This window comes from Mytilus galloprovincialis, chromosome 3 (assembly GCF_965363235.1).
Source record: "Mytilus galloprovincialis chromosome 3, xbMytGall1.hap1.1, whole genome shotgun sequence".
NCBI classification, from domain to species: domain Eukaryota; kingdom Metazoa; phylum Mollusca; class Bivalvia; order Mytilida; family Mytilidae; genus Mytilus; species Mytilus galloprovincialis.
This window is the reverse complement of record NC_134840.1, coordinates 73,603,396-73,623,391: the sequence shown is the minus strand read 5'-3', so window position 1 is coordinate 73,623,391 and position 19,996 is coordinate 73,603,396. Positions and strand designations below refer to the sequence as shown.

General features: G+C 31.5%; 1 protein-coding gene across 2 annotated transcripts in view; it reads left to right on the top strand.

Annotated features, from left to right (window-relative positions):
* Positions 1-19,317, top strand: part of LOC143068892 (uncharacterized) — a 50,840-nt gene extending 31,523 nt beyond the window's left edge. The window contains exons 15-19 of one of the 2 annotated variants that reach the window (XM_076243245.1): positions 3,978-4,097; positions 4,341-4,415; positions 5,082-5,153; positions 5,940-6,083; positions 19,234-19,317. In XM_076243245.1, the coding sequence (XP_076099360.1) occupies positions 3,978-4,097; positions 4,341-4,415; positions 5,082-5,153; positions 5,940-6,083; positions 19,234-19,272 (450 nt within the window). In that variant the 3' untranslated portion in view covers positions 19,273-19,317. Of the gene's footprint in view, positions 1-3,977; positions 4,098-4,340; positions 4,416-5,081; positions 5,154-5,939; positions 6,084-6,514; positions 7,243-19,233 lie in introns of those variants that run through there. The other variant, XM_076243244.1, reaches the window with a different exon arrangement.
* The last annotated feature ends 679 nt before the right edge of the window (positions 19,318-19,996 follow it).

Below are 19,996 nucleotides of genomic sequence, written 5' to 3'. Positions count from 1 at the left end.
TTCTGCCATCCTTGTCACTTGTGATACTGCTAATATCTAACATGTCTATTTCATATTTTGCTCTTATTTCAAAATGAATTTCCATTTCAAGTGAATTAGAATTTGTTTGAATTTCATATCTGGGAATATGCTGCTGTGTTTTTATTATATTAAATGATTTAAGACTTGTTGATTGCTCCAATGACTCCAAGTTTTTAATGAGATCACATGTAATTTCAAGGAACTTTTCCGTGTCTTGTGATTTGTGTAGATTTTCTACTTTTTGCATTACCATTTTAAATTCTTTTTCTTTTTCTATGATTTCTGATTTTTTCTTTGAAATTTGTTCAGCATGTCTTTTTGTCCTCTGCTTATGTTCTTGAAGTCGCCTCAAACATTGTAACTGAACTTCCCTTGCTTGTTTTTCCTCGTCTAATATCTTTTTTTCTATCTCATTTGACTTTGATTTTTCAATTTCTGCCATTAAATTTAAGTTTTCTATGAACTTTTCTGTCTTAGTATGAGCTTGATTCTTCTGTTTTTTCATTTCTTTAACTTTCTTTTGACAAATAGTTTGTATTTCTTCCTTTAAATGGAGTTGATGAGTTTTTGCTATGCACATTGGGCAAACTAGTAGTTCACATGTTAAGCAGTACATGCAGCAAAGTTGTTTTCTATGATCTTTACATTTGACAGGTTTAAATTCAGATTTTGCATCAGTCTCATCGAGATGAGAATGAATGTCCTTCAAAGCTACAATGTCATGGAGATCAGCATTCTTAAACTTTGCATGTACCTTATCCGTACATTTCTGGCACATATAGAGATCACACTCCATACATTTCACTTTAATTTTTGTTTCTGTTTCACATAATCCACAAGCTAGAATATCCTGGGACCTTTTGACTGATCCAGAATGAGCCATGTTTTTCACTTATATATTCGTGTTTTCATTCTTTAAAATTTATGAATATCAACTTAGATAGTTTTAAAACGAGTTATTTCTATACACTGTTTAAAAAATCAATGTGTTCAATCATGTGACAAAAATCATATCTAATGTTACATTGAATTCATTCAAACTGGTAAATAAATACTTGTGTAGTATTGTAATACATTTAAACTTGATATTACTTGAAACTACTTGATTGTTTAAAGTTTACATTTTACAAAATGAAGGTAGAATAAACCCTGTCTACTGACCAAAATTTTGAAATGCCACCTTTTCTATAATTGATGTTAGTATTCCCTGTTGTATGCCCAAAAAAATCAAGCATAAAGGATGACTAAGAAATTTATTATGTTTTTATTAAAAATTAATCTTGCATTTTTGTTCAGTTTTCAAAAATCGCAAATAATAAATGGAACACAATACTTTTTGACTTTACAGTATTCCTAAATGTCAAGGTAAAAAGGATAGCACAACTAAGAATTTATGTCTTTTTTTTATTTTTAAGGTTTTTTAAAATGCATTGTATTTGAGATAGTATCTTATTTTTATACGACCGCAAAAATTGAAAATTTTTTGGTCTTATATTGGTATCACGTTGGCGTCAGCGTCGTCGTCGTAGTCGTTCGAATACTTTTGGTTTCACACTATAACTTAAGTAAATAGAAATCTATGAAATTTAAACACAAGGTTTATGACCACAAAAGGAAGGTTGGGATTGATTTTGAAAGTTTTGGTCCCAACATTTTAGGAATTAGGGGCCAAAAAGGGCCCAAATAAGCATTTTCTTGGTTTTCGCACTATAACTTTAGTTTAAGTGAATAGAAATCTATGAAATTTTGACACAAGGTTTATGACCACAAAAGGAAGGTTGGGATTGATTTTGGGAGTTTTGGTTCCAACAGTTTAGGAATTAAGGGCCAAAAAAGGGCCCAAATAAGCATTATTCTTGGTTTTCGCACAATAACTTTAGTATAAGTAAATAGAAATCAATGAAATTTTAAAATGAAATTTTAACACAAGGGTTATGACCACAAAAGGAAGGTTGGGATTGATTTTTGGAGTTGAGGTCACAACAGTTTATGAATTAGGGGCCAAAAAGGGGTCCCGTTTTCAAATTGGTCTACTTTTTAATTATTGGCCTAGTTTTCAAGTTAGTCCAAATTGGGGTCCAAAATTAAACTTTGTTTGATTTCATCAAAAATTGAATAATTGGGGTTCTTTGATATGCTGAATCTAAAAATGTACTTAAATTTTTTTATTATTGGTCCAGATTTCAAGTTGGTCCAAATCAGGGTCCAAAATTAAACTTTGTTTGATTTCATCAAAAATTGAATAATTGGGGTTCTTTGATATGCCAAATCTAACTGTGTATGTAGATTCTTAATTTTTGATCCCGTTTTCAAATTGGTCTACATTAAAGTCCAAAGGGTCCAAAATTAAACTAAGTTTGATTTTAACAAAAATTGAATTTTTGGGCTTCTTTGATATGCTGAATCTAAACATGTACTTAGATTTTTGATTATGGGCCCAGTTTTCAAGTTGGTCCAAATCAGGATCCAAAATAATTATATTAAGTATTGTGCAATAGCAAGAAATTTTCAATTGCACAGTATTCAGTAATAGCAAGAAATCTTCAATTGCACAGTATTGTGCAATAGCAAGAAATTTTCAATTGCACAGAATTGCGCAATAGCAAGAAATCTTCAATTGCACAGTATTGTGCAATAGCAAGTATTTTCAATTGCACAGTATTGTGCAATAGCAAGAAATATCTAATTGCACAATATTGCGCAATAGCAAGAAACTTTCAATTGATTGGAGTTATCTTTCTTTGTCCAGAATAGTAGTTTAATCAACTTAAATCATTGTTTTATACAATATACAATGTATATTCACTTTTACTACCAACTGAAAATTAAAACAATCTGTACCATTCAGTGATAACAAGCACTTTTTTTACATTTTAATGTTTTATGATGTATTTAAATGAGTAGTTATTGTTGCAAACTCCATTAGTAATTTGAATTGAGATCAGTTTTTGAATAAGGGAAAGGGGGATGTGAAAAATAAATTGGGGGGTGGGGGGGGGGGGGGGGGGGTTCAATTTTTCTCATTTCAGATTTCATAAATAAAAAGAAAATTTCTTCAAACATTTTTTTGAGAGGATTAATATTCAACAGCATAGTGAATTGCTCAAAGGCAAAAAACAAATTTTAAATTTGGTATAAATCAATTTTTTTTTTCTAATATAGGATTTCGCTATATTTTTTTATAAATGAACTTTATCATATACTTAAAAGAAAAATGAAATAAAAAAAATGGGGTCACCGTTCATTTAAGCTCACAATCTGCCCCTGGAAGAAGCATACATTTTTGTAAATGTCCTTTTTTTCTGTTGAACTTATAGGAGAAATAGAGGTAATATCGAAATAAAAAAATAACCTAATTACAGAAATCGCTTAAATTTTACAATTATTTAGTTTATGTACAGCTTATATGAAAACAATGATAAAAAATATAGGTCACCGATCAGTTAAAAAAGATATTTAAAATTTAATGCCAAAAAATGGCATTTTTGTACCAAAGGGAGATAATTCGGAGCTTTTTCAATGATATAAACATTTTAAAAGTCATCTGGGGCCAAACCGAATCGATTTTTTGGGTTGATTTTTTTACCATATCATAAAGTAATAACTAATAGTGTAATAAATGAAATTTGTAATGAAAAAATAAAGGTTCAATTTTTTGCTGAAATTTTTGTACCCACGAGCCACCTTAAGTTTATTAGACCACATTCATTCTGTGTCAGAAACCTATGCTGTGTCAACTATTTAATCACAATCCAAATTTAGAGCTGAATTCAGCTTAAATGTTGTGTCCATACTTGCCCCAACTGTTCAGGGTTCAACCTCTGCGGTCGTATAAAGCTGCGCCCTGCGGAGCATCTGGTTAGTAGGTGCCTAAACTTAGGATGCGAGCTAGAATCATAAATGCTGTTGTCTATCACCTCTGTTGATGAACTATAAAATTAAACTTCTATTTTTAGACTGGCGATATGAGTTGGACATATACCCAGGCTGCAGGTATCATCACTACTGTTTGTGTGTATGAAGATCTCTTATTCTCTGCATCATTTGACAAATTAATCAGATGTTATACTAGACAGGTAATACCATAAGCCATTCAAATGATTGTTTAGGGTTTCATTCAAACAAGATTAAGTAGGTTATAATTTCTGGTCACTATTTCTTGAAGAAGAACAAATGTATTACATCCAAGTCAGTTAGACAGCAATAAAAACACAATGAAAGCAAACCAATAATTCAATTAAATCTCTATACAAATTTTTCAACAAAATCAGATTTCAATATTTCTATTCTTATCTGTATTTTTTATATCCTGTTTCCAGGACCACAAGTTGAAAGCATTATACTATGGAGCAGACAGAGGACTGGTTACACAGATGACAGTTATAGATGATAAGGTACCAGTTCATTTCACTATGTTAGATATAGGTTGTTAAAAGTCCTAAAATGATATAAATACTCTTGTTTGTTAACATTTACACACAAGTTAGTACATAATAAACGTATTTACACTTTTGGTATTTAGCTGTATTTTGCCTCCGAATGACCTTATATCACCTCCGAATAACCTTCTGACGTCAAACAACAATCACTTTTTAGTTGTGACGTCAAATGTTTTGAATTATGATGTCAAAGTTTACGGGAACCTGTGTGGTTTTATGTAATGGCGGAGAAATTTGCATACAAGTGTAAATACGGTCTATACAGTAAGTTACCCAAATAATTAATTGATTAATATAATTTTGAAACAAAAAAACTACTGATTGATATAAAGTTACTTTAATGGTACCAAATTTACTGATCCAGATTTCATTTTGACATTTATTGTCCCTTCAGTGATGCTCATTCAAGAACTGAAGTACTAGCTACTGGGCTGCTGGTAACCTAGTTAGGAGACTAACATTCAACCAGCTGAAGTATTGACCCTGTGGAATATTTTACCATCCTTACAAAATCAGATCTGTTGCATGGAAGGTTTTCTTATCATTTAGAAGTGATATCCTAGTTTGATATATTCATTGTGTGTAACATAATGCATGTAAATCGTAAATCTTTTCGTTTAGATTATAACTGGTAACAGAAATGGAATAGTAGAAGTAATTCCTGTCAACAGAGATAAAGAAACAATGTGCCAGGTAATTGAATGAATTTCTTAGGTTAAAAGGTAGCAAGTCTATATTTGTTGATGAGTAATAATGCTTTGATAAATAAGGTATGACTGCTATTATAGAGTTCTATTGTTTGTTGAGGATTCTATATGAACAGTTCTATTTTTACACTGCAGGAATACATGTAATAGAAAGCATTGTAGTAAAAAAAACCTACAAATTGGCATGTGTCTAAACTGCTAACAGCCTAAAGGCAATTATAAGGTACAGCATTGAACAGAACTGAAATAATAGAAAAAAATCACTATAGACTTTGGATCTGTTGCATTCATTGAAATAAAAGAACCTGTTAAGAGTTATGTTAAGATATAACTGATGCTTATGCCTTGGTGAATTGGTATATTTAATACACCAAAAAAATTATTCTGTGAATGCGTTGAAATTTGTGGAATACAAATTTTCATAGTTCAGTGGGAACAACATATTTCAATGCTAGAAATAATACAAATTTTGTAATGTAACTTCGATTGGTGCAAATTATGAAAGCAAATAAATTAAATACAAATGTACTCTCAAAATATTTTCCCAATCATTAAATTTGATACACAGGGAAAGTTTTCCCAATCATGAAATTTGATACATAGGGAAAAAATGAATCCATACTACATGCACTTAAACTAATGTCTATTGATAAACTTTCATATGGTTTTATCATTCAATCAATTTGAATTTATAAAAACTAAACTCCTTTCTTCAATGAAGTGACACAAGGGCTGTTAGGGCTATTGGTGATTGTATGGTATATTTTTACAGTTTGAAGGCTGTTGTCATGTGTTTGGAATCAAACCTCATTTATTATCACATGTCATGTCAGACCATGTGACACCTGACACTAAAATGTTCCGTTGTTTATGGAGAGGCTGTAAAGATTGGTTATCAACAAAAGAGGGACCTCAGGTAAGATAGATAAATTACTTAACCTCATTAATTGTGTCATGTGATGTCAGACCATGTTACACCTGACACTAAAATTACGAGTTTGAGAGTTCCTGAGGAAGGTTAATCCAGAAAAGTGCTTCTGTTATATGAAATTTTGACAATTCGACATTCATCCCTGTCCTGAGAAATGATGTGAACGCAAAACAATTTAACAAACCAGAACTAAGTTGAATGAGATAACTTGGACAACTGATTAAATACATATGAAATTTAATAAAATTGATGATTTATTTTTACACACATCTATTTAGATCATATTTATCTCATCCATTGACCGATATCAATATACCGTAGCTTATTTTTTGTTTTATTTGCAATCATAGTAACTTACCTATCTATCCGTTTAAAAATATTCAAATATAAAGTAATTTGTAACTTTGTTTTTTCAGGAAGCAGAAGAGCACATGAAACATCATATATTTACCTGATCCACATATTAAACCTCAACTGTAACAACATTGATAAAGTTCTGTGATGGTGCTTGTAGAATCACATCAATTTACCTGGTGCTGATAGAAAGACGTATTATATGTAGGAATATTCCTTATAGGGAAAACAGTATTCATTCACTAGTCTTGTGTTTTGCTAGTCTTCATGTATAGAGAAATACAACTACTATTCCATTATATAGGTAGATTATTCAGCACAACATTTTGAGATAGCAATCATACCAATCTTGTTCAATATTTTGGAGAAGAGTTATTAGATAAATAACAAAGGATATACTGAAATAGAAACTTAATAAAATAGAATAATGTGTTAATTAGAAAAGTACACTTTATACAGCGCTAAGCTGATCTAAGATATTGAACTTTCTTTAGATTTAAGTTATTCTAAATATGTATGAAAGTCTTGACACTGGACATTAAACAAGAGCAAGCAACAAACAATCAATCCTGTGTTGCTTAGGTCATAGATTGGTTATATACTGAACAATTTAGTATGTAGATTTATCAAAGAAATCTATATATAGGTTATATATATGAAGAGACATAGATAGAGAGAGATAGTTGTGATTTAAATAGAGGCTGTTGAATTTGTTCTATAGACTTATTGGAGATAGATATCGGTATGTTTATTTATGATTTGAGAGACAGAAATAAAAGGTGTTGGTATATTATTGCATAAAGATAGAGCAAATATGGAAAGATGTGTTATCAGATCAATGAGGTGGTTTATCAAAATTGAGCAACATACTAAAAAGAAAAAAACATAATAAAATTATGAAATTACACACTCATATAAGTATAAAATGAGGAAAAAGAGTTAATGCTAGGAATAATGTTTATGATTTTTTTGTTAGTGCCATACTGTAAAAATTTCACTTTTGTTTGTGTATATTGACACACTGTATATTTTGTTTATGACTTTATTTCACTTGTTTTATACACACCACACAATTTATATATATATATATGTACAGTAGGCATCACTGTGATATGTACAAATAAATTTAGAATTATTTTTGTATCTTATATATGCCATTTTATAACCAGGCACTTTACAACATGACTTGAACAACAAGTTCTGTTAAAATATGGTTTATTTTCTTAATTGGTGTATACCTTTAATTTGCACTCTTATTCATAAAATGTTCTGCTTATTTGGGTAGATGTTTCAACATGTAAACCTTTACATATCTTTTGTGAAGTACTTGGTGGCATTAACATATGTATGTTTAGTTTAAACATATTTATTTATAGTGGATTGGGAAACAAGTTATTGCAACTTATATTGATCCCTTTCCACTTTGTGGGTATTAACATGTATGCCTGTCAAATGTCAGGAGCCTGTAATCCAGTGGGGATGTTGGTTGTTATCTGCAATAGTTTTTCGTTTATTATTAGGGCCCTTGGTTTCTCTATTGAATTGTGTAATATTTTGTCACCCAAAAGTCATTTTAGATTACTTATAAGTTGAGGATTTGGCTTACTGTTACATGGTGGTTTTCCCTTTTGAATTGAAATCTCTTATACCAAGCTCTATGCTAATCTTAACATGAGTTCTGGAGGTATCATATTTTTCAATATTTGTATACCAAGCTGTACCAAGTTCTTCAAATAGGCAACTTAGAATTTGAGTTGTTGGAAATGTACACTTTGGAAAGTTTTCCACTTCCATCAGATGCAGCAAAAACATATATATACATTCATTATAACTTGATATTAAGTGAAAAGTAAAATAATCTCAGATAAAGATTTTTTTATTGTATAGAAAGCATGATATGTCTTATAGTATTATTGAATCATTCTTCTTATTGTTTATAATTTGATAATAATTAAAGATTTGAGATTGTGACACTGTGGTGACTGCTGTATACTTATTTTGACAATTTTAACTATTATGCCTGTTTTGTTCATGCACCGTTGTCAATATAAAGGAATTTGATACAACTGTCATACAAGTGAGAGGTTTAGCGCTATAAACCCAGGTTCAATCCACCATTTTCTACTTAAGAAAATGCCTGTACCAAGTCAGGAATATGACAGTTGTCCATTCGTTTGATGTGTGTTATCTTTTGATTTTTCCATTTGATTAGGGACTTTCTGTTTTGAATTTTCCTCGGAGTTCAGTATTTTTGTGATTTTACTTTTTACTTGTTATTTCTATAAACTCACAAATCCAAAAATCTTCAATTATTATCAAATCATAAACAATAAGAAGAATGAATTTTCTGAATTAGCGTATACTTCAACTCAATTTGGGTGTGGATATCCACATGCAATTTTTGTTGAACAATCTACCTGCAGAAGCATTGCGGAACTTACTAAGTTTTTAAGGTGAATTTCGATTAGCAGCAGTGGAATTTAAATTATAAACATGTCAAAGTTATACCTACTTTAAATCAATTACTCATACGATATTCCCTGGCTTGTATTTCCTATCATGTTTTCTTTGATAGAGGGTAGCTGCTACACCTTTTTCACTTCAGCAACTTGTTTAAATACTTTACCAGTTGATCAGATTGTGGGAGAAGAATTCAAACTGCAATTTGGTAAACTGTTTTAGCCATTGATATTGTGATACCACAAAGGTTATTGGATAAGCACAGTAAAAGGCTATCTTATTTTTTTTTGCTGTGACGCTCCTTCGACGTCATAACACTTAAGTCATTTTTTTATCTGGACTCTGAGAGAGAATTATAGGTTGAACTTTTGAGACTCAATTTTCATTTGAACATGTGTTGTCGAAGGAACAACACTGCGATGATATAGATAACTTTTTAATCATCTAATGGGATGTTCTTCACACACTCTTCTTGGTCAAATCTTATTGCTCAAGTTGTTCAGTTTGAGTTGATCACAGATTATCTGATTTTGATAGTTAAACCGTCTCAAGATATGTGGTATAACAATTGGAATTTCAGAAAGATATGTGGAGTTAACAAGCAAGTAACAACCATGAGGAAACGGTAAATGCATTCTTTAGAAATATATGACGTCCATCAATGAACTGTTATATTTCTCACTATAAAGCCATCCACCAAATTTAGCAAATTGTTCATTAGGTTTTTTAAATCGATTATTACATAGCCCTGATCTAAAGAATGATAAAATTATCAGATTATCAGGCCTTTGTAAAATCCATTAGATTTATTGTTTGCACCCCAATAGAAAATACAGACAACCAGGTTTTGATTAACAGTGGACATCACCACATGCTCTGTATTCATCCTTCATAGTAAACCCTATACTTCAAGAAGGTTATACGTTTTCAAGATGTGATTTTCACGTTAAACGCAAACTTATCAGCGAAAAGACTTAATAAAAAAATAGTTAATGTAGAAAACTTATTTTACGAACGAAAACTTTTACATTATAAGCGATATTGGCTAACTTTGATTGTTATTGTCCTTTCGTTGAATCATTCTTCATAATAATGTGCATCAATTAAAACATTATTCTGACAATTTGCACATTACTTAAAATGTGTATGCAGCAAAGATTTTTTACTAATAATCTTCATTATTGAAATAGATTTATGTGAATTGATGATGCATGTAATAATTGGTGTGATATTTAGAAAAATACAAACGAATATACAGTTTGAATTCAATAAAAATATATGCACACCCTGCATCTGCTATAAGTTTGATTGTCAGACAATTCAAACTGAAGATTTTTACCAGACGATATTAATTATAAATATGCACATATGTCACTTCTACAAGAATAAAAAGTGATAGATTCAATACCAGAGTTTTTCTGAAGCCATCAGCTACAATTTAGAAAGAAAAAAAAGGTTTCATGTAATAATAGAAAATAAAAGCGTTATTTTGAAACAATATTTCGTTATAAAAAGTTAGTTTGGACCAAATCTGTTAAAACAAGCTCAACAACATCGCTGATGTTAAATTGACTTGCAAGAGAATACTTCGCCTTAATGTGAATCTGTATTCATGCGTTACTTTAATTCAACCCCTTATCTGGGGATAGCCGGGTAACGCTTGTACTTTATGTGTTAAGATATAAAAGCAAAATAAAGTCGCATTGAAAGTGAAATACAGTTTGAAACGATTAAAGTTATTCTTAAACCTATAACATGTAGTCAAACAGATCTAGCAAACACATTTGCATGGGTTGTTTTCTATTGATATTTATATTCATGTCAATATCGAATTATAATATACATGTACCCTTGCAATACTTCGATACATCAAATGTTGTTGACCTATTGCTTATAGTATTTGAGATATGGACTTGACCATGCAACTTTATCACTGATCCATGAAATGATGTCCAAGTCATATGAACTCTAACTAACGGACATGTAGAGGTTGCAATTAACCCATATACCAAATATAGGTATACTTTTACTCAAAACAAGTTAGTCTTTCACTCGACAAAAGACTTTTTTCGAACAGTCACTGCGCCAAGAATATGAAATAAAATACTATGAACATATGACAGACGGAAACTTCGTAAGGTATCTGCATTAAAGGTATGAAACATCCAGGTTTTCTACCTCCTGAAATTTAAAGTTTTTCGCAAATAGTTTATGCCGTCGTCCCAGGTGAGCAAAATCTGATGCTTACTAGTAATTCATTCCTTTTGGCTTGATCTGCTTAACTACATCATTATAAGTCATATTAGGTATTCTCAAAATTTGTTATGGTCATAGACTCGGAAAACCTGTAAATAGCTAACGACTTTAGTTGTCTTTTTATTATTGTTTCCTTTAGTAACTGTCTCATTAACAAATATGCCTTTAATTCTTAGAAAACAACACCAAATGGTTGTACACGTGTACATAGGAAGAGTTACAGAAAATGAATGGACAAAACAATGAACGAAAAATAACTATGATAAAAAGAAACAAACGTCAACCACTTAATTTCAGGTTCCTGACTTGAGACAGTCAAATACAGAAAGTGTCGGGGTTAAACTAATTTGATGGCGCCAACCTCTACCACAAAAACCTCTGATAGTGGTTTTAACACAACAACATTTTAAAGAAAAAAACTATTAAAATAAGCTGAAAAGGCTTAACTCATCAGACCGATAAATAACAGGCAAACAAGTAACAAAAACATATCAGACATGGCAAGAAATTAAAGCACCCTCAGTTCAAAGCCGATAAAACATCATGTTTCTAAGACTTAAATATCAATCAGTACATATCCAAAATCCAATGGATTTAATGAAAAGACGTCATTAACAGTCTGTTCAAACACTGTTTTCTTAAAACAAAAAAAGTCATTACTATTCTGAGCATATGAGTAATACTTTATATTATGGTCTGTTAGTGAAATCAAATCAAAAGAAAATGTAAGACCAAACTTGTCTTGCGAGCAATCCATGAAAAGTTGCGTGTTTTATTATTGAACCATCAGCTTGCTCGTAAATCAGTCCATCAAACATGGCAAACATTCACTGGATTGATCAATAGCAAACGTAGAACAAATGTAGTATGATGTAAACATATTTTATGAATTTAGGAAGTTTAGTATTTAGCATATCCTTATAAAATATGACTCTGAACTGTCTTATTCTTACAGATTTCATAGCATTTAATTTCAGAATAGAATCTATATATAGACATGATCATATTTTTCTCTGACTGTTTATGACGTCTTTATACAAAATCCAATGGATTTTGGATGTGTACGGATTGATAATTTAGTCTTAGATGCATAATTTTTTGATCAGTTGTTTGTGGCTTTGAACTAGCTGTCAGTTAACTGCGAGTAATCTCAAATCTGTACCTAGTGTCTTTTTGTTGTTGGGACGTACAAGTACTTGGCCACGTCCACTTGTAATTTTTGTCCATCTGATTAGTTAAGCCTTTTTCAACTGATTTTTATAGATCGTTCTTATGTTGTACTGTTATACCACTGTCTCATGTTAGGGGGAGGATTGTGATCAAGCTAACATTTTTAACCCCGCCACATTCTGCATGTATGTGCCTGTCCCTAGTCAGGAGCCTGTAATTCAGTGGTTGTCGTTTGTTTATGTGTTACCAGAAATATCACTAGCCAAGTAGTCAACACTTCGGTGTTGACATGAATATCAATAATGTGGTCATTTTTATAAATTTCCTGTTTACAAAACTTTTCGAAAGAGTAAGGATTTTCTTATCCCAGGCATAGATTACCTTAGCCGGATTCGGCACAACTATTGGAATTTTGGATCTTCATTGCTCTTCAACTTTGTACTTGTTTGGCTTTATAAATATTTGGATATGAGCGTCACTGATGAGTCTTATGTAGACGAAATGCGCGTATGGCGTACTAAATTATAATCCTGGTACCTTTGATAACTAGTTAAGCCTTTTTCAACTGATTTTTATAGATCGTTCTTATGTTGTACTGTTATACCACTGTCCCATGTTCGGGGGAGGGTTGTGATCAAGTTAACATGTTTAACCCCGCCACATTCTGCATGTATGTGCCAGTCCCTAGTCAGGAGCCTGAAATTCAGTGGTTGTCGTTTGTTTATGTGTTATATATTTGTTTTTCGTTCATTTTTTCTACATAAATAAGGCCGTTACTTTTCTCGTTTGAATTGTTTTACATTGTCATTTAGTGGACTTTTATAGCTGACTATGCGGTATTGGCTTTGCTCATTGTTGAAGGCCGTTCGGCGACCTATAGTTATTAACTTCTGTGTCATGTTGGTCTCTTGTGGAGAGTTGTCTCGTTGGCAATCATACCACATCTTTTTTTATATGATGTAAGATGAATTAATAACATTTGACAAACTTGAAACCAATTGAAACTCCAATAACAAGTTACTTGGAAGAATTGAAGACTGCATTGTAGTATATATTTTAGCTACATACTAGTATGTTGTAATAAAGGTTTGAACTAATGTTCGAATATTTTATATAAAAATGTCCTATTTTAGGCTGACAAGACGAGGATTAGTCCAATTGACCTTTTTAACCTGATAGTGGTCTTTAGTGTGTGTGATAACAATCTACTCTAACTATAAATAGTCACAAATCAATTGCAAATGTGTTCTTGTTGACGAATAATATATTGAATTAATTACAACTACATGTACTTGACTTTGAAAAAAAATCCGAGAGTTACTTTAAAGTTTGAAAAAGATACGTCTCGTCCTACTTTTCGGACCTACCACAATTAAGCAATTAAGTGTAATGTATATGTTATCCATCATAGTATTTCATCGATTTACTTTTGAAATATTTTGTATAGTATAAACATATTGTATTGTTCAAAATGACAAACGGATCAGACACAAGTTTTACAACTTAGTAACGTCTTCTCAAATGTTTTGTATGTAGTTTTATATAAAACAATGTCCGTTGCATCTTTCCAAAAAGTGAATACAATGATCTTGATAGAACAAAACGCATAACTTTTGAATAAGGGCGTGTTTTGTCTGATCTTTCTGCTAGAATCCAGAGAATATCACATGACTGAGTATTCCTTTGTTTAGTTCTTTGCTTCCTATCCATAAAATCCCTCTGACATCAATTGTCATAACCCCTGGCTCTTCTAATCCCATTAATGTTAAATCTAATATTGTCACTAATTTTCCCTTTGCTGTGACAACATGGAGAGCATGTTGTTTTGTATCCGAAATTATCAAATTATTAGATTTAGTTCTCAAAACTTCCACAGGAGTAAAGAAAGTATCAATTGAATTGATAAAGGAAGTTCCTCTGTATTTCCATTGAATAATTCCATCGTTACTGATTAGCACTACATCTCCTTTAAGGCCCCCTTTAAAATTACTATCAATGTAGCAAATATCATCATCATTGATTGTTGTACAGCATCGTACAACATCTCTGGTAAGCAGTTGTCTCCTATGATTTTTGTAGACCTGTATGATTTCCCCATCAAATCCTAATCTCACGATGATGGGTGTTTCTACTTTGTCGTTTACCGAGACACAATTCATTCCAACAATAATGTCATTGTCGGAAACATGAAGAGTGTAAGGTAAATTAGGAGAAAGATCTTTGAAAACTTTTGGTTTATCATTATCAGCTAATTGGCAAATTTGATGAAAATTTGTTAATAGAACATTTTTATTTAAACATCTAATTTCAGGGTAATCAGGGAAATTTGTATACGATTTTAAGGTTTTCATTCCCTCATTTACCTGCAGTTGTTGTATTTCTCTGCATCCATCTGTGATCCATATGTTGCCATACCTATCACTTGTGATGCTGTTTATAATTGAAGAAATGTTAATATCATATTTTGATTTGATTTCAAATTGAATTTCCACTTCAACCATTTTAGAATTAGTTTGGATTGTATATTGAGGAACATACTGCTGTGACTTTATATTAATTGATTCTGGACTTGCCGACTGGTGGTCAATGGACTCCAACTTTGTCTGGAGACTTTTTACAGCCCCAAAAAACATTTCTGCGTTTTTTGATTTTTGAATATTTTCTACATGTTGCATGACCGTTTCAATATCTTTATCTTTTTCTAACAATTCCGATTCTTTCTTTGACATTTGTTCAGCATGTCTGTTGACCCCTTCTTTATGTTCTTTGAGTAACCGTAAACATTTTGACTGAACTTCCCTTGCTTGTTTTTCCTCTTCCAATATTTTTTGTTCTATCTCATTTGACTTTGATTTCTCAATTTCTGCAATAAGATTTATTTTTCTGATAAACTTTTTAATCTTTGTGTGAACTTGATCTTTCATTTTTTTCATTTCTTCAACTTTTTGTTTACAAGCTGTTTGTATTTCCTCCATTAGATGGCTGCGATGAGTTTTTGCTATGCATTTTGGACTAACTAATAGGTCACATGTTATGCAATACATGCAGCACAATTGTTTCATATGGTCTATACATTTCACTGGTTTAAATTCAGAGTTTGCATCGGTCTCCTGAATATGTGACTGAATGTCATTTAAAGCCACAATTTCATGAAGATCAGCATTCTTAAACTTGGCATGCACCTTCTCTGTACATTTTTGGCACATATAGAGAACACAGTCCATGCATTTCACTTTTATTTTCGCGTCTGTTTCACATAATCCACAAGCTAGAATATCCTGGGACCTTTTAATGGACTCAGAATGAGCCATGTTTTCCTTATATGTTCCTGTTTTCAAACTTTACTAGAACACACCCGCGAAATCGCTGGGAAATAGAGCGTATGTAAACTGTTAAAAAAAAATATACTGACTGGAGAATTTCAGGAGAGGTATCAAAATTCAAAGGTACTTAGGGACTGGGCACATTTTTTTGCCCTCCTCCTATTTTCCAAATACAGATTTTTATACCTTCTGTTTTTCTGTACTCTATGAACATGCATATATACTTTAATTACTCAATACAGAGAATTTCAGGAGAGGTATCAAAAGTCAAAGGTACTTATATATATATATACATATATATACATCAGTGAACGCCATGAATAGTAAAGAGTCCCCCCCCCCCCCCCCAGATAACCATTGGAATTTATAGTAAAGTATAACAAATACAGTAATTAATAGTAAATGTATGTAAGTATATAGAAATATATCCGCAGTGACCGCCGTTAATAGTAAACCATAGGCGGATCCCAGGCGGGGCTGCGGGAGGAGGGGGGGGGGGCTACCCCCCATTTCGTTGAAAAAAAATTGTTGATTATATGGGGAAGCATGAGAGTAACGCCCTCCCCTTTAGGTCAGTCAACGCACCCCTCCCTTATGAAAAGTTCTGGATCCGCCACTGTAAACTAATTGATAGTAAATAGCAAATATTATTCATTTTCGTTTTCCTCCAAAATAACCCAAACTGAAACACGTTAAGCAAGGATGATACATGCTAGAACTCAAAATGATAGCAGAAAGCAAATTCATATACTTTATTTCATAGTCTTTGTATGTTCGAAGTACAGAAAAACACAAACCGGAAGTCTAATCTGACTTAAAGTTTTGTCCAATGACGGGAAAATATCCGGACGCATTCTTTTTCGTTTTTTATCCCAAAATAACCCAAACTTAATGATCATAAGAATGGATGACAAATGCGACTATACATGTTACCTATAGGACACAGAGGCATGATGATTAATTTATTGTGAAAGGAGGAGAAGCGACACCAAAAATGAGGTCTTCTCGTTTAATAGTATAGATAATTCTTGAATATCAACACCTTATATTTGAATAGTTTTAAAACAGGTAATTCCCACAAACCGTTCAAATAATCATTGAGTTCACTTATGTGACGTAAAATATATATTATCTTACCTTGAACTAGTGCATAAATAAAGATTGTGCTTTATTGTATTACATTTAAGATTTATAATGCACGAAACCTCTTGATTGTTAATGTTTTATATATTCAAAATGAATAAAGGTAAAATCAACCTCACGTACTGACCAGAATTTTGAAAGATGACCTTCAAACTATTTTTCCTATTTAGTTAGTTTTAACTGTTGTATGCCCCCATAAAAAAATGCATATGATCAAATCAGTTCAAAGTTTTAGTTTACAGGGCTTTTTTGCTGGGAATTTCACAATGAATTCAAATAAATTTATAACATGACTAAGTTTGAGAAAGTCTGGTGCAAATATAAATTTCAATCGTGGTATCTATGATAAGTTTATTTACAATAGATAGTTTTATTATTCAATTTATTTGAGTTTTTGAGATAATTTAGGGATGTTCATTGTCAGACAAGGACAAATACTACTTAATCAATGAGGTATTAAATCTAAAACTCACTGAACAACATAAATAATGCATTGTAAGAACACAATCTCAAGTAAATAACACTATTTATATAGTTTCATTTATATGACAGTTGTTGTCCATTCGTTTGATGTGTTTTGTCATTTGATTTTGCTATTTGATTAGGGACTCTCTGTTTTGAATTTTCCTCGGAGTTCAGTATTTTTGTGATTTTACTTTTTAGTAGTAGCGTTCTTGTCATTGGTTCAAATTCTTGGTCTGACTTAATTGATATATCTGCTTCTGTGCAATGGATGAGACATTTAGGAATAAGAGAAAAACTGGTAATTTTAGTATAAAAATCATGTGGCTTGATTGGAAAACATATCTTTAAAGGACTTTAACATTGTCAACTTCCACACAAAGGAACTTTATGTGCTAGTTATTAGTTTTCAATTTATCATGTCAATCTAGAAAATAGTTAGGGTTGATATTGAAATCATAATAACATGTTCTCATTTTGATATGAATTTAATATTTACCATTGGATATTAAACATCTATCAATTATCATCATCATCTATGTTCTCATTCACAGTTACCGGTAAAGCAACGTTATACTGGATCAATTTTGCCGATTGAATAAAATTGTTTTTAAATTAAATGTGATTTTTAAATAATAGACTCATTATAAATCGAAGGAGATGTTGATAAGTTGATAGCAAGACAGCAATTTAAAAAGCATCTTAAACCAGAGCATTTTTTTAGAATCTACACATAGCGATCATAGATTCCGTCGGCGTCGGCGGCGTCAACTTCTGTAGTTAATTATTTTTAGACATCAATAACCTTGTCAAATCTACACGGAATTTTATGAAGTACACACAGAAGCTTGTTTATGACCAAAATACAGTATCAAGAGCAGTATTTTTTTTAATAGATGATCTTAGTTTGTTTCACAGTAAACATTTACAGAAGTCATGTATTTAACTTTTCTGACATGATAAACATTCATGGATTGAAACTTCTAATCTTCAAGACCATGAAATAGCCTTTTTTTAAATGAACTAATTCTTAAGTCGATATTACACTTTTACACTGACATCAGTAATTGCAGACGAGACACAATGTTCAGCAGAACTCTCTACGTATTTTTTAAAAGAGGGATGCAAGTCTAAATGATAAAAATTAGTCAACAAATACATATTTCCCCGTTATGTCACAGTTTGATGTTGGGAAATAACATTTTGCGTTTCCTCCTGTGTAACTGTATTGTATGCCCTTATGTCATAAAACGATCTCAATGCTCTTGCATAGAAATAAGATGTGGTATGATTGAAAATGGTACAAATATCCATCTGAGAAAAAGACTATATGTAATGATGTGACTTTCAACATTAAGCAAATCCTATATTGATTAGCAAAATTTAAAACTCATAATTTTGGAATCGTACATCATTTATTGTCTCATGTAATGTCTGTTCATGTGACAAAAATCTTACTTATTTGAATGACTGATTTCTTTACATATAAAAAGTAAATAACATTGAGATCCCATGTATTTATGTATACATAGCAATTGTCTTGAGACAAATTTCCAAGACGCGTCTCAAGACGGACTTAAAGACGCGTCTTATAGACACCGTGTCTTCAAGACACGTCTTGAAGACATCTTGAGACATACAAAACTGCGTCTTCAAGTATCCAAAAAATAAATGTTGTAATGATGGAAATTAAACCTCTATCTATAAAGGACAGCAACACAATTTTACAAACTAAAATAAACGAACCAGACGACTTGAATGAATTATCAAAATCATACGAAAATTAATTAACTTAATGAATTTACCTAAAATTGTTTACTCAAAGGCAATTATATCGTATTTTTCTAATTTCATCCTTTTTCTGATATAAACCTAACATAGTTGAAATCATAGTCACTTACCTATGAAACTGTTTAAAAATTATATACGTATATAAAAAAATTTGGTAATTTATTTTACTTTTTTAGGAAGCAGAAGAGCATATGAAACATCATATATTTACCTGATCCACATGTTAGCGCTCCACTGAAGCAGCATTGATACAGTTATGTGATGGTGCTTGTAGAAACACATCGATTTACCTGGTGCTGATTGAGAGACATATTATATGTAGGGAATATTCCTTATAGGGAAAGCAGTATTCACTCACTAGTCTTGTGTTTTGCTAGTTTTCATGTATAGAAATCCAACTGATAGTCCGTTATATAGGTAGATAAAGTCAGCACAAAATTTTGAGGAGTCAATCATACTTATGTCGTATAATGTTTGAAGTAAAGTTATCAAATAATTGACAAAGGATCAGTATGTTAGAGTTTCTTATTGGCAACATATTTGTTTAATTTAGAGGTAAACTTTTTCAACAAATAATTAGCATTCCTATTGGAACGAACTGTGCGCCTCTTCTTCCCGACCTCATCTTGTTTTCATATGAATCGGAGTTATATCAGACACTTGTCAAAAGCAAGTAGATCAAAGAACCTAGGTCGTTTAATTTCACATTCAGATACATTGATAAATTTCTTTCCCCTGTTTTAATTGGGTTCCATTTTATGTATATTCCAAAGGACTAGATATTAAAGAAGCAACAGACACGGCAACAGGTACTGAAATTGTTATCATCTTAATGTCGGGTTTAGTATTCTTTTATTTGTCTTCTTGATATTACTCCTTACTTGATTTTTGTTGATATTCATATGACGTGGCTCAGACATTGTGTTATTTGTGCTACGG